This window comes from Silurus aristotelis (genome assembly GCF_946808225.1).
Source record: "Silurus aristotelis genome assembly, chromosome: 11".
In the NCBI taxonomy this organism is placed as follows: domain Eukaryota; kingdom Metazoa; phylum Chordata; class Actinopteri; order Siluriformes; family Siluridae; genus Silurus; species Silurus aristotelis.
In genome coordinates this window covers 29,639,860-29,661,548 of record NC_139584.1, presented here as the reverse complement: position 1 = coordinate 29,661,548, position 21,689 = coordinate 29,639,860, and the positions used below count along the sequence as shown (strand labels likewise).

Below are 21,689 nucleotides of genomic sequence, written 5' to 3'. Positions count from 1 at the left end.
AACATCTAATAAGAAACAATGTACTAAGTTTCATGAGGATCCGTAATGTTATTTCGAAGAATTTACAATGCGTGAGAAATCACGTTTTTCGCGAGTTAGCCGCGATCCAGGGCGAATTTTTCAAAACCCTTTCTTAGTGAGCACCTAAGACCCAAGAGGAAGGTATGCTCCAAATTTCATTGCAATCCGTTCAGTGGTTTTTGAGATTTTGTGATGAGTGAGTGAGTCAGTCAGTGGTATTTCAGCTTTATATATATATATATATAGATTTAATTGGGATGTCAAAATTCAAACGCAAATAAATTTTAACTGCACAAAATTTTATGTACGTGCATTTTATCAATTCAGCACGCTTTTCTGTTTGACCATTTTTATTAAAAATATAAATTTATAAATAAGTAAAACCTTTAGCGCATCATCCATTTATGCATGACGTCCTTTCAGATATAAAATATATAAATAAACTTTAATGAAAAATATTTTTAAGCATTAATCATTTGTTTTACTGATGCCCCAAGTCTTAAATCAAACACCAAAATTAGCCTTGATTCACACAATTAACCTGCCTCTCACACACCCAACCCTGGTTTGAGTCCTGACCCTGACAGTTTATTTTATTTACCATGTTTGTTTGATTAGATTTATTTCACTATTACCCAAATCACTATGTTTGTGCTGACTTGCACTTTATAACTCTGTGAGACGTAAACATGTTGTTCTGAGATTATTCTGATTATGGCCTTGTTTGGTAAAGAAGCAGTGTGAAGGCGCCTTTCTATCTTGTTTGGTCTATTTTACTGTGGACTTGTACCAGATGTTTGTATTTTAGCTGTGTGTGTTTTAGAGACGCACAAAACTGGACCGGACCAGACACAGCCAGACCTCATAAGACCAGATACAAATCATATACTCCAGACAGGAAACCATCATTCATTAAAACTTTATTGCATAATCGTGTTTCAGTTCCTCACTCTCTTTTGGCTTCTTCAACCGGGCTCTTGGTGCCTCCTGAATCCTGATTCTGATAAAAAAAAAAAAAAAATGTTTTTATAAATATTTTTTGCAAGACAAGGATTAAATTACACATTTATAAATAAAATATACACGCATAAGTGATTTCTGTGTAGAAACAACAACAAAAACAGTTAGTTAGTTAGTTAGTTAGTTAGTTAGTTAGTTAGTTAGTTAGTTAGTTATGTCTAAAGTAAAATGTTTCAGCAATAAAATAATAATAATTAATAATAATAATAATAATAATAATAAAAACTGTTTAACTAAAGAATTTCTTGGACGGGTTTCAATATTTACTGATTTTCTTGATTTATTTTCTAACAAAAATCTTCAATTAAACACAGACATCAGTATTATAGGAAAGGTTTATATTTTGTAATGTTTTAAATATTATAAAGCTGAGATGAATTGTGATCTCTTTAGTTCACTTTGTTCTCAAGGGCAGGGGATAAATCTACAGATTGGTTCAGGGCCACGCCTGATAGCCATAATATGGGAGAAAGAAGAACACAATGACCTTAAATCTGAGAAAAATTTCCTCTGTTCATATCTCTAATATTTTATATTTGTTCTGTGACTGAAAATAAACCACAGTATGAGCTGAACTTTAATCAGAGGTCAGTCTGGAACAAAACCATAAATATTTGATTGAGGAAAAGAAAAATGTTTGGAGCCATATACATACATACATACATACATACATACATACACACACACACACACACACACACACACACACACACACACACACACACACACACACACACACACACACACACACACATATATATATATATATATATATATATATATATATATATATATATATATATATATATATACTGTATATATTAGGGCTGTCAATCGATTAAAATTAATCACAACTTAATTGCACATATATATCTGTTCTAAATGTATCTTAAATTAATACTTTTAAAGTTTTTGATACCCTAATCAAAATGGACAAATATTGATTCTTTATGCAAGTGTATGTTTATTATTTGTGAAACTAAACTCAACAAAATATTTTGTTAAATGTGAAAAAAATTAGTTGGAGTTTTTTTTTTATTTATTTTTTTTTTTTATCTAAGTAAAGAAAGGAAGTTGTGAAAAAATGTGTGTTGTGTTGAAGTATTTTAAGTATTTATTTATTTATTTATTTATTTATTTATTTATTTATTTATTTATATTTTTTAATAAAAATGGAAAAAACTGAAATGCGCACTGCATTATTCATGCGTTAATAAAATTTGTGCTATTAGATTAAATTTTTATTAACATGATTTATTTTTGTGTATATAAATATATATATATATATAAATGTATTATATAATATGTATATGAATTATACACAATATATTATATATAAGTCTATATTAATATAAAACACTATTACGGACATCATAAATATATTAAAATTATATTGCATCATCAATATATCATGAACAGCAGCTACGCTAATTCCTCTCCACTGCTTCTCCTTCTCTCCTCATCCCGAGGCATCCTGAGGTTGCTCCAGCTCCAGTCACGTCCCACCTCATGAAGATTATGGACTTTAAAGAAGTAGATGCAAACATCCTGAACCATCTAGAGACGTACCAGTGCCAATTGGATCCCACTACATGTGTGGAGTTTTGACAATGGGCCTCCTGGAGTGTTTAAAGGCTCTGGTATGGAGAAGCTGATGCTGGATCTGTGATGATCACAAATGTTGAGCTCAGTAGCTCCTACTTTTATACTAAAGACTGCAGAAAGAACATTTACTTATAATCTTATACTCCAGTGCTCATGTTAGTTCTCTCTCTCCAGTGTTCTGTATTGTTGAAAGATTTATGACCAAACTCTTGATGTCACCCAAATGAGGATGGGTTCCCCTTTGAGTCTGGTTCCTCTCAAGGTTTCTTCCTCATATCATCTAAGGGAGTTTTTCCTTGCCACTGTCGCCACGGCTGCTCATCAGGGACAAACGCACACCATTCACCTTCACTGTTGTTTTCTGTAAAGCTGCTTTGAGACAATGTCTGTTGTGAAAAGCGCAATAGAAATAAACTTGACTTGATTCCATACATCAGATATTTAAAAGAACAGTAAAAGTTAAAATACCTGATCACTAAACATCCTGTCTGAAACTAGAAATCATGTCAATCAGTCAAACATCTTATTCCACTGATTTAAAGCCAAAGCATGGTGTACAGACTGAAATACATTTTGCACTGCAAAAAGAAAAGATTATATCTCAATTATATTTATTACATGTATTATATCTCAAATATATTTATTATATGTATTATATCTCAATTATATTTATTATATGTATTATATCTCAAATATATTTATTATATGTATTATATCTCAATTATATTTATTATATGTATTATATCTCAATTATATTTATTATATGTATTATATCTCAAATATATTTATTATATGTATTATATCTCAATTATATTTATTATATGTATTATATCTCAATTATATTTATTATATGTATTATATCTCAATTATATTTATTATATGTATTATATCTCAATTATATTTATTATATGTATTATATCTCAATTATATTTATTATATGTATTATATCTCAATTATATTTATTATATGTATTATATCTCAATTATATTTATTATATGTATTATATCTCAATTATATTTATTATATGTATTATATCTCAATTATATTTATTATATGTATTATATCTCAAGTATATTTCAAATGTTTTTGTCACAATGTCAAACTTCCTGCTATAAGGAAAAATATTTCAGTGCTATTTGTCATATCTGCTACCTGCTGTTACAAGATTATAATGAACCATATATTCAACCTAAACTTTACAATAATTCTATAGACAATTTTAAAAGGGAACAAATCTAAATATATTTGTTTTTTTTTTCTTTTTTACAGAAATTGCATCTCTCTCCCTCTCTCTCTCCCTCTCTCTCTCTCTCTCTCTCTCTCTCTCTCTCTCTCTCTCTCTCTCTCTCCCCTCTCTCTCTCTCTCTCTCTCTCTCTCTCTGTCTCTCTCCCCTCTCTCTCTCTCTCTCTCTCTCTCTCCCCTCTCTCTCTCTCTCTCTCTCTCTCTCTCTCTCTCTCTCTCTCTCTCTCTCTCTCTGTCTCTCTCCTCTCTCTCTCTCTCTCTCTCTCTCTCTCTCTCTCTCTCTCTCTCTCTCTCTCTCTCTCTCTCTCTCTCTCTCTCTCTCTCTCTCTCCTCTCTCTCTCTCTCTCCCCCCTCTCTCTCTTCACCTTAAGAGGATTGTTTATTTTAACAGTAAATGAATGAGAACAGAACAACCCTGACAAAAACTTATTTCATATCTTCAGTGTTGTAGAATATTTATAAATGTATTTATATACACTTTGTTCTACTCAATGACACTTGAGACAGGATGTGGCACTTCCATTAACTTTCATGAAGGAGAAAACCGTTCCAGAAAGTACCTTATAGACTCATTAAGCATTTTAGCAGGAAGCACGAAGCTGCACAAAGCTGCTTTCTTCACAAAACTGTTTTAGAAAATAGAATGTATACGTTTGAGGCTTAAGTACACTATATATAGAAACAAGCACATAATTATGACACATGTTTGTGTCTGAGCAATAAATCAGTCAATTCTGTGACGTGTGTTTTACATTCCTTGGTGAAGCAGTTAGTTCTTTTTATCGAATGTATTATTTCACTGAATAAACACTAATGATAACTAAAACGACTCCGATAAGGTGCGCCATGTGATGTGTAACGTACAGAACAAGGCCAAAAGAAGTGATACAAGAAGGAGAAGCTCCCAAAACACTTTTCACACCACAAAAGAAAACTGAAGAAACATATTTGGATGTGGTGAAGGTTAAGAACCAGCGTTCTAAGATCATCTGACCTGGTCTGGTCCTGCTCGACTCTGGTCCAGGATGGGGCCTTCTAAAGAAACTATCGCACTTTTTTTGCTTTTGTTAAGCGTCGTAATGAAGGCGAGCTCCACAGACACGTAAGATCCTTTCATATTTTATTAAATACATTTTCCCCTTTTAATGATGGAGAAACGTTTACTACACTGACTGTTCTGGTAATTCTGTATTGTTGAGGTTTCCTGAGAAGAATCTAAATGATGAAGGAATTAAAAAACAATATTTTCCACAAAATTACAAAAATGTTAATGTTCTTGATACATACTTTCATCTCTTCATCCACTGTTGCCATTATGGCATTAAGGTGTGTGATGTGTGGTATCAATATATTGAGTCTTGAAAGTTTTACATGCTGTTTACATGCTGTGCAGTGCTGTTACGTGCACATTTTTTTCACTGCTGCTATTGCTGTTTTGCACAAACTGTTTTGTTTACATTTAGTTTAATTACAAGTTTCACTCCTGTACTCAGTTTTCTCCTACACACTGCACTGTGTAATATACAGTAGGTTTGCTGGTGGCGCTATTTTGTGTTTTGTGTATTTGTCCTACACTGTCTTGTGTTGTCCTACACTGTCTTGTGTTGTCCTACACTGTCTTGTGTTGTCCTACACTGTCTTGTGTTGTCCTACACTGTCTGTTTGCACCAGGTTGCACACAAAACACTTTATGTGGCGAGGACCCTTACATTCCTTAACTCTGTGTTTTCTGTTATGTAGCTTTATGCTTTTAAATGTATCATCAGGGTTCTGGAGGAACGTTGTCACATTTCGCTGTGTACTGCGTCAGATATTTATGGTTGAAATGACAATAAACACTACTTGACTTGACTGGAAACTTACACTTACATTTCTGTAGTTTATAAAGTTGAACTACTTATAATTTCCATTGATTAATTCAATGTTGCATAGACAGTATTTACCCGTGCTCATTTAGGAGAAGCATTTCAGCTATGAACAATAAACATATGTGTAAGAAATCACAGTGGATGTTCAAGACAGAAGCAGCTGCACATTTCAGATGAACTCATCTGTCAATAATCTCCTGAATTCTGCACACATTCAGGCATGGAGTATTTCTGTCCTGACAGCAAAGGGGAAAATAAAAACATTGGCATGAATAATTTACAAACATACAATTTTACATAAATATAACAATTTCCAATACTTGCAATTAGGTAGATAGATAGATAAATAGATAGATAGATAGATAGATAGATAGATAGATAGGTAGATAGGTAGATAGATAGATAGATAGATAGATAGATAGATAGATAGATAGATAGATAGATAGATAGATAGATAGATAGATAGATAGACTGCTCAAATTCAGTCAGTTATAATGTCTGTAAATATTTCTTTAAAGGCCTCCATCTGAAAAAGTAAAAGACAAGCACACTGCTGATTCAGGAAAAGATAAAGACAAGCACACATTAGATTCTGGAAAAGATAAAGACAAGCACACTGCTGATTCCGGAAAAGATAAAGACAAGCACACTGATGATTCTGGAAAAGATAAAGACAAGCACACTGCTGATTCCGGGAAAGATAAAGACAAGCACACATCTGACTCTGGAAAAGATAAAGACAAGCACACTGGCGATTCTGGAAAAGATAAAGACAAGCACACTGATGATTCTGGAAAAGATAAAGACAAGCACACTGATGATTCCGGAAAAGATAAAGACAAGCACACTGCTGATTCCGAGAAAGATAAAGACAAGCACACTGCTGATTCCGGAAAAGATAAAGACAAGCACACTGATGATTCTGGAAAAGATAAAGACAAGCACACTGCTGATTCTGGAAAAGATAAAGACAAGCACACTGCTGATTCCGGGAAAGATAAAGACAAGCACACTGCTGATTCCGGAAAAGATAAAGACAAGCACACTGATGATTCTGGAAAAGATAAAGACAAGCACACATCTGACTCTGGAAAAGATAAAGACAAGCACACTGGCGATTCTGGAAAAGATAAAGACAAGCACACTGGCGATTCTGGAAAAGATAAAGACAAGCACACTGATGATTCCGGAAAAGGTAAAGACAAGCACACTGATGATTCCGGAAAAGATAAAGACAAGCACACTGATGATTCCGGAAAAGATAAAGACAAGCACACGGGCAATTCTGGAAAAGATAAAGACAAGCACACTGATGATTCTGGAAAAGATAAAGACATGCACACTGGTGATTCCGGAAAAGATAAAGACAAGCACACTGATGATTCCGAAAAAGATAAAGACAAGCACACTGCTGACTCTGGAAAAGATGAAGACAAGCACACTACCCATTCAGAAAAAGATAAAGACAAGAAACACTTGGAATCTGATAAAGAGAAAGACAGGTCAGTGGTTCTCTAAGACGCCTTCGTTTCTTCTTCTTTTAACTTCTCCAATTAGGGGTTTATCCGCCTCCATACCCCCTTTCCTCTACATCTGCCTCTATCAACCCAACTACCTGCATGTCTTCTCTCACCACATCCATAAACCTCCTCCTTGGTCTTCTTCTTTTCCTCTTTCCTGGTGGCTCCATCCTCAACATTCTTCTACTGATGTACCCCATGTCCCTCCTCTGCACATGTTCAAACCATCTCAATCTCGCCTCCCTCACCTTCCCTCCTTCATTCACTCAAAATGTATGTTTTCTCTGCACGTTTAAACACAGTGGGAAAAAAAATCTGTATTCATTAAAACAAGTTTAAATTCATGAATACTGAGACGTAATTGTGTACAGAAGAGCATTGCATTCACAAAGAAAAAAAAATCACAAAAAGGATGACTTAATATCTCATAATTATGAGATAAGTTGGGGCAGTCTGTTGCAGGGAAGCGTTTCAGCGCATTACACTGGATCTGATGTTATTACATTTTTTGCTCGGAAGCGCCTCATTGCACAACAATGTAGATGTAGCAGATATCATATGGTTTAGCTTGATGATGTATATGATAGTATTAAGATGGTTCTCACACCGGTTCTCTAAACACATTCCTGTTATCTGTTCAGTGTCTATAGGATCTTTACGATGTGAGTATGTGAGGTCTACAGGAAGTCTTTATCTGGACTCACACATCTCTAGTTATAATGTCTTCTTACCCAATCAGGAACAGTTTTAGCTCAGGTTTTTTTCCAGAGTGTGTATATAGCTAAAGTAATTAAGACATTTCCTCGCTGACCTACCCCCCCCCCCCCCCCGCTAATTCATTAGTTAACAGATAAGGGGCGTTAACTATTATTATAATTATAATTATTATTATTATTATTATTATTATTATTATTATTATTATTATTATTATTATTATTATTATATTTTAACATCTGAGGATTTTATTATTATTGTGATTATTACTAAGTTATAATTATGAGATCCCTTCTGTGAATTCTTTTTTTTTGTGTAAGTGCAATGCGCTTCCGTAACTGTGCCTACATGGTTTGTGAGGTTGAACACTGTATTACTATCACATTAATGAAGTAGGATTTATCCAATACATGTTGTTTCATACATTTGATATCAGATGCATTGAAACTGACTAAATGTTGACTCTACTGTCTGTTGCTCTTCACAGTCAACAATCTGAATCTGATAAAGAAAAAGGCAAGCATCCATCTGGACCTCATGAACATGAAGACGGGTCAGTAATTCTTACAGAATAAGAATCTAGACAGAAATGAATTGTCTATCACGTTTTTATATTTGCATGAGATGAGGATGGCTGCTCCACTGCAGGATCCTAACGATCTATTACCAGAATTTTAACTCATAATTTCATTATTATTGTTTTTTTTTATTTTATATATATACACACTATAATTAAATGTTAATCTATTCATTAAACCAATATTAAAAAAATTCCTATATCTAGATATTGTTCTTATACTCCATAACCACTGAACTGTTCTCTCATATACTTCTTTACAGGGAATCATGTGAATCTGAAGAAGAGGAAGACGAGTCAGTGTTTTTCTAAAATGCTTTCATTAAAGTTATTCATTAACAAACTACAAATTTAGACCAAAAAAACCCCAAAACCCCTGATGCTGCTCTTCATTTTCTCTTTTATCATGAGAACTTCTGCACCATGGGACTAATTTTAACCAACCAATAATCAAATTATTTTATTCTTATTAGTTATTAGTATTGATATTTTAATACAACTGTGACAAAGTTGGATATTAATTTATTAACAAAAAAAATTTACCCAGTTTTAAGGGAAGAATTTATAGACAGTAAATAAATGTTATATAATTGTATGTGTGCACTGAATTTCTTTAAAATATTTCAATACTTACTGTTATATAGAATTAAACTGCTTGACTGTTTAGTCTAATAGCTTCTTATACCTTTTGAATACAGACACTGAAAGGTCAGGGTTTTTTCTAAGCTTCTTTACTGAAGTTATTAAAATCTAAACTGCAAACAGTTTTAACTGATAAAACAGTCCAGAAAAGCTCAAAGTTGTTAGTAAGTTGGCTATTAATAGATATGTGTGTTGTATTTTATTTGTTTTGCTGAAGGAACAATACCCCCTGCCTTTTATGGCATTTGTTTCATAGTAGTAAGTTGAAATTTTTCATAACGTTCACCTGTGCAGTGCCTTCAGTCGTATTAGACTGGGGGACTAATGAAAGACGGCCTCCATTACAGTGTGCTGATCTTTGGGTTAACGGATGCTCCTGAAGTCTTCTACAAGTTCATTACAAGGTTTTCAGGAAGACTTTAACCATTACAATTTCATCTGTTAATACAAAGTCTTCATATATAGAAAGTCACAAGAGCAACATTTAGCATGTTAGGTGAATAACTGAGCAACCACACTTACAAGATTTTAATGATTTTTACAAATACAAATAATACTCATCACTTTTCTTTACATTTGTAAGAATGTAAAACTGAGGCTGAGCAACACAGTATAAATGCATAATGTGAATATTTCTTTGCAGACATCATTTTAAATCTGATGAAGAGAAAGAAGAGCATCACTCTGAATCTGATGAAGAGAAACACAAGCATCCATCTGGACCTCATGAACATGAAGACGGGTCAGTGTTTTTCTAAAACTACACAAAAATTCATCACAAGCCAATAAGAATTCAACTCCATGTTGCCCGAGCCGTTACCACTGAACCACTTCTGCCCGTGTTATATGTTGTGTTTAGAAATGTGCGTGCTGAAAAGAACGAAAAATTTTAAATGATTTCTGTAAGAAAGTCTAGATGAAAAACGAAGAATTGACCTTTTTGGCTTTTTAGTTCATTATCATCAAACATAAAAATGCATGCAAATATACAGAATATCTAATAAACATTTTAATAAATAAACATTCAATATAAACAATATTCATCAGTAGACTACACCTGGGTACAAATCTATAGACTAATATAACAGCAATAATGTCTGTTCCGACTTCTTTACAGGGAATCATGTGAATCTGAAGAAGAGGATGACGGGTCAGTGTTTTTCTAAAATGCCCTTATTAAAGTTATTTAATAACAAACTGCAAGTTTAGACACACAAAAAAAACTCGGATGTTGCTCTTCATGTTCTCTTTTAGTTGAGAACATCTGCACTTCGGCACAAATTCAACCAAACAATAATCAAACACTTTTCTATATAGGAGTATTGATATTTTGATACAATTATGACAAAGTTGAATATCAGTTTATTTACCAAAATATATTTACACATTTTTATGGGAAAAATGTAGAGATAGTAAATAAATGTTATATAATTGTAAGTGAAATGCAGTGTGCACTGCATTTCTTTATTTTAATTTCAATACTTACTGCTTTATAGAGTGAAACTGCTTTACTGTTGAACTGTAGTCTAACAGCTTCTCATACTTTTCACAGGATTTCATCTGAATTGAATAAAGACACTGAAAGTTCAGATCTTTTTCTAAGGTTCTTCATTGGTTATTTAAATATAAACCAACTTAGAAAGTTATGTATTGAAACAGTTTTAACTGATAAAACAGTCCAGAAAAGCTCAAAGTTGTTAGTAAGTTGGCTATTAATAGATATGTGTGTTGTATTTTATTTGTTTTGCTGAAGGAACAATACCCCCTGCCTTTTATGGCATTTGTTTCATAGTAGTAAGTTGAAATTTTTCATAACGTTCACCTGTGCAGTGCCTTCAGTCTTATTAGACTGGGGGACTAATGAAAGACGGCCTCCATTACAGTGTGCTGATCTTTGGGTTAACGGATGCTCCTGAAGTCTTCTACAAGTTCATTACAAGGTTTTCAGGAAGACTTTAACCATTACAATTTCATCTGTTAATACAAAGTCTTCATATATAGAAAGTCACAAGAGCAACATTTAGCATGTTAGGTGAATAACTGAGCAACCACACTTACAAGATTTTAATGATTTTTACAAATACAAATAATACTCATCACTTTTCTTTACATTTGTAAGAATGTAAAACTGAGGCTGAGCAACACAGTATAAATGCATAATGTGAATATTTCTTTGCAGACATCATTTTAAATCTGATGAAGAGAAAGAAGAGCATCACTCTGAATCTGATGAAGAGAAACACAAGCATCCATCTGGACCTCATGAACATGAAGACGGGTCAGTGTTTTTCTAAAACTACACAAAAATTCATCACAAGCCAATAAGAATTCAACTCCATGTTGCCCGAGCCGTTACCACTGAACCACCATATATGTTGTGTAAAGAAATAAAAAAATATCGAATGATTTCTGTAAGAAAGTCTAGATGAAGAATCATGAATTTACCTTTTTGGCTTTTTAGTTAATTATCATCAAACATAAAATTGCATGCAAATATACAGAATATCTGATAAACATTTGAATAAATAAACATTTGATATGAACGATATTCATCAGTAGACTACACCTGGGTACAAATCTATAGTCAAGTCAAGTCAAGTCAAGTTTATTTGTATAGCGCTTTTCACAACAGACATTGTCTCAAAGCAGCTTTACAGAAAACAACAGTGAAGGTGAATGGTGTGCGTTTGTCCCTGATGAGCAGCCGTGGCGACAGTGGCAAGGAAAAACTCCCTTAGATGATATGAGGAAGAAACCTTGAGAGGAACCAGACTCAAAGGGGAACCCATCCTCATATGGGTGACATCAAGAGTTTGGTCATAAATCTTTCAACAATACAGAAAAATTTGTGATCATCATAGATCCAGCATCAGCTTCTCCATGCCAGAGCCTTTAAACACTCGGCATCTACTTCTCCATGATCATCCATAGGTCCATAATCTTCACGAGGTGGGACGTGACTGGAGCTGGCCAAACCTCAGGATGCCTCGGGATGGGGAGAGAAAGAGAAGCAGTGGAGAGGAATTAGCGTAGCTGCTGTTCATGATATTAACAGCACAAGTTGATAATGTGCATGTAATCATATATTCATAGACTAATATAACAGCAATAATGTCTGTTCCGACTTCTTTACAGGGAATCATGTGAATCTGAAGAAGAGGATGACGGGTCAGTGTTTTTCTAAAACTTCTTTATTGAAGCTATTCATTAATAAAGTGGAGCTTTAAGATAATGAAAGTGTCGTTTTCTCAATCAGAATGAGACCTGCAGCACCTCAATACAAATTCAACCAATCAATAATCAATGTAGATACAATATTATATAATGGCACATTTTTACGTTTTCAACAGCTTCAGCCAAACAGCAAAAGCACAGCTCTATATAACTGTAAAAAGCTTTAATCCCAACAACTGGGGTTGTTTTTGCTACTAAAAGAAATAGCCATTATAGTGAATTAGAAACTGAAACTTTTTGACTGCATGTTAATGATTAACAAAGTTAAACTTGTTTACATATTTATTATTAATGCATTTACAAACACAATATTTACCCAATATTTAAGAAACACAAATATAAAAAAAAAAAATTACTTGTTTACCTGTACTTGTTTACTTGTTTACTATCTATCTATCTATCTATCTATCTATCTATCTATCTATCTATCTATCTATCTATCTATCTATCTATCTATCTATCTATCTATCTATCTATCTATCTATCTATCTATCTATCTATCTATCTATTTATTTCAATACCTGCTGAATTCGGCTCATACTCCTTTACAGGAATTCACCTGAATCTGATGAAGACAATGAAAGGTCAGTTTTGATTGATGTCTCTATAATACCCTTTAAAGACTGTTATCTTTACACACTGTAGGCACATGTATTATGATTGCAGCTATTCGGGTTAATGAATGCTACAGCAGGCTTTTACATGCTCATTAATTTTGTTTGGAGGGAGACCTCTGGACAATACAATATCAACTATAAAAAAATGATTTATTCATAAAAAGTAGCCAAGAGTACATGAAGTGTTTTGGATGGATTCTTAAACACCACTTGAATAATCACATTTACAAGCTTGCACAATGAATGTTTCATACAGTAACAGGTTTTTTTCTTAATTCTTGGTTGGCAAGGGAGGTATGGCCCTGCCACTGATCTGAAGCAGACCAGTTACTTTTATGCATGTGTGCTGAAGAACTTCACATTTGTCCAAGCTGCCATCTGAAAAAAAAAATTAAGTTAATCTTAGCATGGGATCATTTATTACCTGGTTTCATCCACAATAAAATGGCCAGACTAAGAAAGATAAATGGTACCTGTAATGTTACATCTGATAATATTTTTTACAGGCAACATTCTAAATCTGATAAAGACAAGCATCCATATAGACCTCATGAACATGAAGATGAGTCAGTGTTTTTTTTGCTGAAAAACTCTCAGAAAATCTTTACACATTTAATAAAAAAACAAACAAAAAAACCCAAAAACAAACAATATATACTAAATAAACAAAATTAATACCTTCAACTCACCAGGAATTTGTTCATAATATTCTTTCTCTACTCAGAAAAAAATGTAATCAGTAAAGTTTTAGTCTTAAATCCGCCATGGTGTAACATCCAACAATTAAAACCGTCCGTGTGGAAGCATAGCAAAAATTCCCTTTCAGGAACTCGAGCTGTGTCGCAATGTATTGGGAACAGGACTGTGTTGTCCACGCTCTGAAAATATTTATGTAATTAATCAAATTTGGCACTGGCGGGGTGACGTCCCTACAAGGAAGCTATAAAACGCACATGGAGTACAGCCGGCACCAGCTTCTGTTTGTGCATGAAGCGTTCTGTGTGTATTTCATGTAGAAATGTTAGTCTATTGTTCGTAAAAAAAAAATCCAAGCCAACTGGGAGCAGAGCACGCTAGGTCGGTTCTCGCGGCAGCTAGCTGCGACCACTGTGCTCGCATGTCAATGCGACCGCTCCTCTCCTGATGGACAAGGAGGTGCCCGTGCTCCTCGCGATTCTGGTCCCGCTCAGAACCTGGGGCTTGCAAATGGACCTCGCAAATGATTTTAAGACAGGTTTGTCCCTTTCTCCAACCTTCGGGGTCAGAGCTCCCTTGACCCAGAGTGTGGCTACCTCGAAGTCTTGGTCCTCTGAAGTACCCCTTCAAGACATCTGCAATGCTGGTTTTGTAACCTTGACCTTAGTGCCACTCCTGGCCCCTCCATCGTTCAACCTAGCTGTGCCTATACACACTGGTCAGGGACTGGTTAGTCTGGCATGATTGGACACTTGTTCCCGAAGCAGTGCGACGCAGCTCGAGTTTCTGAAAGGGAACGTCTCTAGGTCAAGTATGTAACCCTAGTTCCCTGATGGAACGAGGCGTTGCATCTCTATGCCACACTGCTGGTGTCCCTGCATCGCTTCCTTCTCTTTGACAAAAGCTGGTGCTGGCTTCACTCCATGTGTGTTTTATACCTGGTGGTGACATCACCCTACTGCATTTTGTGTCAAAATGTTTGAAGTACGAATATAAAATGTAAGTAATATGCAACAATTGTGCATCCTTAGATTACAAAATAAATTATATATAAATATCACTTAAAATCTGTGCACATTCATACAAAGATTCACTACTTTTTGGCTTTAACACAGGAAACAGTAAGAAATTACAGTATTACATCACATTTGATTCTAACAATTAGAGATTTGCTGTACAGTTACTATAGTAAACATTAATGATAGCTTGCATTGTTTCACCACTTCCTATTGTGGAGTACTGAAACTTTTTTACTTACGTTTGTAATCACTACAAAATAGTAAAAAGAATAGTTACAGTTTTCCACATTTGTATAATGTATTATGTAGTTTGACTCATTGTTGGAATGTGCTTTCATGATGGTTCATACTTCTTTATAGACATCACTCTAAATCAGATATGGATAAACAAAAGCATCACTCTAAATCTGATGAAGAAAAAAAAAAGGGCAGTATATTTTACCAAACTATATCCTGAAACTTGCAATTGTATATTTATGGTTACATTTCTCAAATGTAATTATAACTACAATAACTTATGCAAACAATTGCAAAACTTGCGTTTTAACCCATTTGATTTAAAATGAACAAAAAGCTATTTTTTTCATATATATACTTTTATGTAAAGGCTGGATTAAGGCTGATTTAGTGATGAATTGTACATTAATTTCTGCAGTTTATTATAATTTTTTTTTGCTTACAGACACCCATCTAAAACCCATCATCATGAAGATGGGTAAGAGTTTTTCCTAAAACCTTTTATATAAAACTGTAAAAAAACAAGCCTTGCAAGCCTTTACAGAAATCGAATGATACATTTTGTAAATGTTATGATATTTTACATCAAATTCTGATTTCTATATGCATTTCTATAAAATATGCAAAATATAAAATGTCTATCAAATTGCCTGGTCAGTATCTTCACAATTTTATGCACATTTGGATAATGAGAATGTTTTTCCACATAACATAGAACAGAAATATTTTGTGATGTTCTTTATACATTTTTTGCAATTTCCTTTGTATGGTAAAAAAAAACCCTAAACCAACATTCTAATACACTTCTGATCATATGTTAACCTGAAAAAAAAAAAAAGTACTATTTTGTAGCACTTGCCCTCAGATCAAACTGTGCTCTAATGTCTGTTCATACTTCTCCACAGCGAATCATATGAATCTGAGGAAGAGAATGAAAGGTCAGTGTTTTCTGAGTTTTTATTTTATTTTATTTTATAACGTTTCAAAAACAAGCGTTAAGCTGTGCTCTTATATCTGTTTATAGGAATTCATCCGAATCTGATGAAGAGAAAGAAAGGTCTGTTTTTTTAATTTAAATTATTCGACAACACTTTTTTCTTTTTTCTGAAAGAAATTGTGTATTGATACCACATACCTGGAACAGAAAGGTTTAAAGGGCTTGATCATCAGCCCAGCAGTGGCATCTTAGCACTACTGGGGCTTAAAGCATTGACTTTCTAATGAGTTACACAAAACCTTAACCATTGAGCAAACACTGGCCTCAACCAGTGATGCTGAAGTGCCACTGTCCAGGCAGTTATCTGTGGGGTATGAATTATTTGAAGGTAAGCCTTTACAGGATTCAAATTCTGGTGGTGGAATGAACTTCCCCTAGATGTCCGTACAGCAAAGTCCCTGATTATCTTTAAGCGACGACTGAAGACCTACCTCTTCCTGAAATACCTAAATTAGCACTTTCCAAGTTTTTAGAATTCGAGTTATATTTATATTGAGTTTGTAATCTTGCGTACCAGTGTAGATTTATTTATTACTAGAGATTTAAAGCACTTTTGTACGTCGCTCTGGATAAGGGCGTCTGCTAAATGCCGCAAATGTAAATGTAAATTCTTCACATCAGAAATAAAGTCAATAATACTCTGGATATGTTCAGCCATTTAGAGATAAGAAGAGAATAGACTTTATTTGTCACATTTACATTACAGTTAAAGTCTTTCTTGCTTGGAAGCTGGGGTCAGAGCACAAAGGGCCCAAGAGTGACAGCTTGGTGATAAGGGGGCTTGAACCCCCAACCTTCCAATCAGCAACCCTGCAACTTAACCACTGAGCTCCAACTCTCGCTTTTGAAACTTCTTAGTCAAAAACAATTTGTTACATATATAACATATTATGTACCCTTGCCCTTCCTCATGCTTAGTTTAACTAACAAACCCTCATTTCATCATGTGGCACAATTTTTCTTCAAAAACTGCCTCTGGCACTTTGGTGGGTTTCTGCTAAAATGTAGTACCTGGTAGATTTGGAGGGTTAGGGCCTTGAAGAAAGATCATGTGTATCAGCTTGGCATGTGAACTCAATAGAGCCAAACAGAAGCAAATTCTAAAGTGCAAATTTCTGTCATAAACAATATTGAAGTGTGTTATGATTCCAGATATGAGCATAAATGATGTAATATTCAATAACAAAATGACATGACAAGCTACAGTATGTAGCTACAGTATATAATACTGAACAATTTTGTAAACTGTGAAAGCAAGAGGTGCAGTATTCAGTAAACATATAAAAGACTAATTATTTTGTAAGGAAAACATCCTGATTGATAGTTAGCAAGGGAAGTACTTGCAAGGACCAATTTGGCCACCTCTGACTTCAGTGAAGTTGACCCAAAGTTGACAAGAAAATTCGGTCATGACCCTTATTATTGCTCAGAGAAGATCCAGGACATTTTACATTCTCACAGGTTCCGAATAATATTGGTATACTAAAAAAATTGATGATTGATGAAAAAGGCCTTAAGTAAATTTGAGAATCAGTAATTGAGAGCAGAATGATATCTTTATTATTACTAGAGGAAAACTAAAATTATATGGTAGCGGTTCACGAGTGGAAGGCAAAGCCAGAGTGAAACAGAGCACACTGATTAGTCTAATCAGCTACAGGTTTAGTCTTTCCGCTCGTTAAATCCCACTCTGCCCTTCACTCCCGAACCCCTGCCACACTTTATTTCATTGTACACTTTACAAGCTTATTGACATATGATCCAGTAATGACTCAACATATGCTATGTATCTTTTGCCCTTAGTCTGTTTAACTGCTTAAATGTGATTTGGTGTCATTTGTTTATTCTTTACAGCAATCCACCTAATACTGGTCCCAATACAGGAGGAGGTCCACCTGGATCTGGTCCAATTACAGACAAGTCAGTGCATTCAAACACAGCAAGACAAACCTGAAATAGCATTTCTCCTTTCATTTTTAAAGAACTCGTTAGTAATTTTGAGAATTAGGGAACGACACCAGAATGTTTATTTGCGAATTTCCTCCAATCAGTCTGCTTCCAGGAGCCCTGGCAAAGTCAATCAGCAAGGGTCTGGCCCGAATTGATAGCACCTAGTTGACCGAACAGAGTATGTTTCTCAGATCCCTCCTCACAAGAGATATCCTATCTCAGGCACAGGGGACATGGTTTAATCCCTGGCCAAGACAATGGACCCGTCATGTCTGACCCTTGAAGGGAACCAACAAAGAGACGCTGGGTTTCCAGCCGGTGTAGAATAGGCTATTTGAAGTTCTAGGGGTCCATTCGCACCAAGAAGCTATTTCCTCAGATGGCACAATTATAAAGGCTGGTGTATGACACTCCATGCAGACCAAGTAAATTGGCAGGTTGTGTCGGTGCTAATGTTTCTGCAAGAATAATTTTCCAGACGTACAGAAACTGCTACTCTCAGAGTCTACGGGCCCATCATTTTGTCCCTTAAATAATTCGATTACTGGCCTCGTTTCGTCATTCACACCCTGGTCGTCCGCTTCATTCGTGGAGCAAAGTGACTGAGGCTGACCACCAGAGCGACAGTCTCTGCATGGCACTTAACTGTAGTGGATGTAGCTGTATTAATTTGGATATGAGCAGCAACTTTCCTAAAAGCATCTAAGGGAGGTCTTGAGCACTGGTTCAAGCCCCGAGAGTCAATGCATCAGTGCACTGTAGCATTTGCCCTGAGACTGATTTACTGCTTAAATGTGATCTGATGTCAGTTGTTTGTTCTTTACAGCAATCCACCTAATACTGGTCCCAACACAGGAGGAGGTTCACCTGGATCTGGTCCAATTACAGACAAGTCAGTGCATTCAAACACTGCAAGACCACACTAAAATAGTTTTTGTCGTTTAAATTTTGAAAAAGGCCTTTAGTAAACTTGAGAATCAGTCATTTAGAGCGGAACGCTAGTTTTCCCTTTAAAAATTATAAAGATAACATTATATGGTAGCGGTTCACGAGTAAAAGTCCAAGCTGGACTGAAACAGAGCACACTCATTAGTCTAAACAGCTACAGGCTTAGTCTTTCTGCTCGTTTAATCCCGCTCTGCCCTTCACTCATGAACCACGGCCACACTGTATTTCATTGTACACTTTACAAGCTTATTGACATATGATCCAGTAATGACTCAACGTATGCTATGTATCTTTTGCCCTTAGTCTGTTTTACAGCTTAAATGTGATTTGGTGTCATTTGTTTATTCTTTACAGCAATCCACCTAATACTGGTCCCAATACAGGAGGAGGTCCACCTGGATCTGGTCCAATTACAGACAAGTCAGTGCATTCAAACACTGCAAGACAACCCTGAAATAGCATTTCTCCTTTCATTTTTCGAAAAATTGTCAGTAATTTTGAGGATTAGGGAATGACACCAGAATGTCTATTTGCGCATTTTCTCCAATCAGTCTGCTTCCAGGAGCCCTGGCAAAGGCACATCAGCAAGGGTGTTGCCCCTAATTGATAGCCCCTAGTTGACCGAACAGAGTATGTTTCTCAGATCCCTCCTCACAAGAGATATTACATCTCAGGCACAGGGGACATTGCTTGATCCCCAGCCCAAACAATGGACCCGTCATTTCTGACCCTTGAAGGGAACCAACAAAGAGACGCTGGGCTTCCAGCCGGTCTAGAATAGACTATTTGAAGTTCTAGGGGTTCCTATGCACCAAGAAGCTATTTCCTCAGATGGTACAATTATAAAGGCTGGTGTATGACACTCCATGCAGACCAAGTTGACTGGCAGGTTGTGTCGGTGCTAATGTTTCTGCAAGAATAATTTTCCAGACGTACAGAAACTGCTACTCTCAGAGTCTATGGGACCAAAATGTTGTCCTGTCATGATTCGATTACTGGCCTTGTTTCGTCATTCACACCCTGGTCGTCTGCTTCATTCGTGAAGCAAAGTGACTGAGGCTGACCATCAGAGCGACAGTCTCTGCATGGCAATTAACTGTAGTGGATGTAGCTGTATTAATTTGGATATGAGCAGCAACTTTCCTAAAAGGATCTAAGGGAGGTTTTGATCACTGGTTCAAGCCCCCAGAGTCAATGCATCAGTGCAATGTAGCATTTGCCCTGAGACTGATTTACTGCTTAAATGTTATCTGATGTCAGTTGTTTGTTCTTTACAGCAATCCACCTAATACTGGTCCCAACACAGGAGGAGGTCCACCTGGATCTGGTCCAATTACAGACAAGTCAGTGCATTCAAACACTGCAAGACCACACTAAAATAGTTTTTGTCGTTTAAATTTGAAAAAGGCCTTTAGTAAACTTGAGAATCAGTAATTTAGAGCAGAACGCTAGTTTTCCCTTTAAAAATTATAAAGATAACATTATATGGTAGCGGTTCACGAGTGAAAGTCAAAGCTGGACTGAAACAGAGCACACTGATTAGTCTAATCAGCTACAGGCTTAGTCTTTCTGCTCGTTTAATCCCGCTCTGCCCTTCACTCGCGAACCCCTGCCACACTTGATTTCATTGTACACTTTACAAGCTTATTGACAAATGATCCAGTAATGACTCAACGTATGCTATGTATCTTTTGCCCTTAGTCTGTTTTACTGCTTAAATGTGATTTGGTGTTATTTGTTTATTCTTTACAGCAACCCACCTAATACTGGTCCCAATACAGGAGGGGGTCCACCTGGATCTGGTCCAATTACAGACAAGTCAGTGCATTCAAACACAGCAGGACAACCCTGAAATAGCATTTCTCCTTTCATTTTACAAAAAGTCGTTATTAATTTTGAGGATTAGGGATAGACACCAGAATGTCTATTTGCGCATTTTCTCCAATCAGTCTGCTTCCAGGAGCCCTGGAAAAGGCACATCAGCAAGGGTGTTGCCCCTAATTGATAGCCCATAGTTGACGAACAGAGTATATTTCTCAGATCCCTCCTCACGAGAGATATCCCATCTCAGGCACAGGGGACATTCCTTGATCCCCAGCCCAAACAATGAACCCCCCATTTCTGAACCTTGAAGGGAACCATCAAAGAGACGCTGGGCTTCCAGTCGGGGTAGAATAGACTATTTGAAGTTCTAGGGGTTCCTATGCACCAAGAAGCTATTTCCTCAGATGGTACAATTATAAAGGCTGGTGTATGACACTCCATGCAGACTAAGTTAACTGGCAGGTTTTGTCGGTGCTAATGTTTCTGCAAGAATAATTTTCCACACGTACAGAAACTTTTACTCTCAGAGTCTATGTGACCATCATTTTGTCCCTTTAATGATTCGATTACTGGCCTCGTTTCATCATTCACACCTTGGCCGTCCGGTTCATTCGTGGAGCAAAGTGACTGAGGCTGACCACCAGAGCGACAGTCTCTGCATGGCACTTAACTGTAGTGGATGTAGCTGTATTAATTTGGATATGAGCAGCAACTTTCCTAAAAGCATCTAAGGGAGGTCTTGAGCACTGGTTCAAGCCCCGAGAGTCAATGCATCAGTGCACTGTAGCATTTGCCCTGAGACTGATTTACTGCTTAAATGTGATCTGATGTCAGTTGTTTGTTCTTTACAGCAATCCACCTAATACTGGTCCCAACACAGGAGGAGGTTCACCTGGATCTGGTCCAATTACAGACAAGTCAGTGCATTTAAACACTGCAAGACCACACTAAAATAGT

General features: G+C 35.8%; 1 protein-coding gene across 1 annotated transcript in view; it reads left to right on the top strand.

Moving 5' to 3' along the window:
• Positions 1-4,833: 4,833 nt before the first annotated feature.
• Positions 4,834-21,689, top strand: part of LOC310733749 (uncharacterized protein) — a gene marked incomplete at its 3' end in the record, with an annotated part of 67,044 nt that continues 50,188 nt past the window's right edge. The window contains exons 1-13 of the mRNA XM_083555152.1: positions 4,834-4,991; positions 6,276-7,259; positions 8,479-8,544; positions 8,832-8,864; positions 9,854-9,952; positions 10,328-10,360; positions 11,390-11,488; positions 12,346-12,378; positions 12,996-13,028; positions 15,459-15,491; positions 15,919-15,951; positions 16,038-16,070; positions 20,186-20,251. Coding sequence (XP_083411278.1) covers positions 4,915-4,991; positions 6,276-7,259; positions 8,479-8,544; positions 8,832-8,864; positions 9,854-9,952; positions 10,328-10,360; positions 11,390-11,488; positions 12,346-12,378; positions 12,996-13,028; positions 15,459-15,491; positions 15,919-15,951; positions 16,038-16,070; positions 20,186-20,251 — 1,622 coding nt within the window. The 5' untranslated portion in view covers positions 4,834-4,914. The remainder of the gene's footprint in view (positions 4,992-6,275; positions 7,260-8,478; positions 8,545-8,831; positions 8,865-9,853; positions 9,953-10,327; positions 10,361-11,389; positions 11,489-12,345; positions 12,379-12,995; positions 13,029-15,458; positions 15,492-15,918; positions 15,952-16,037; positions 16,071-20,185; positions 20,252-21,689) is intronic.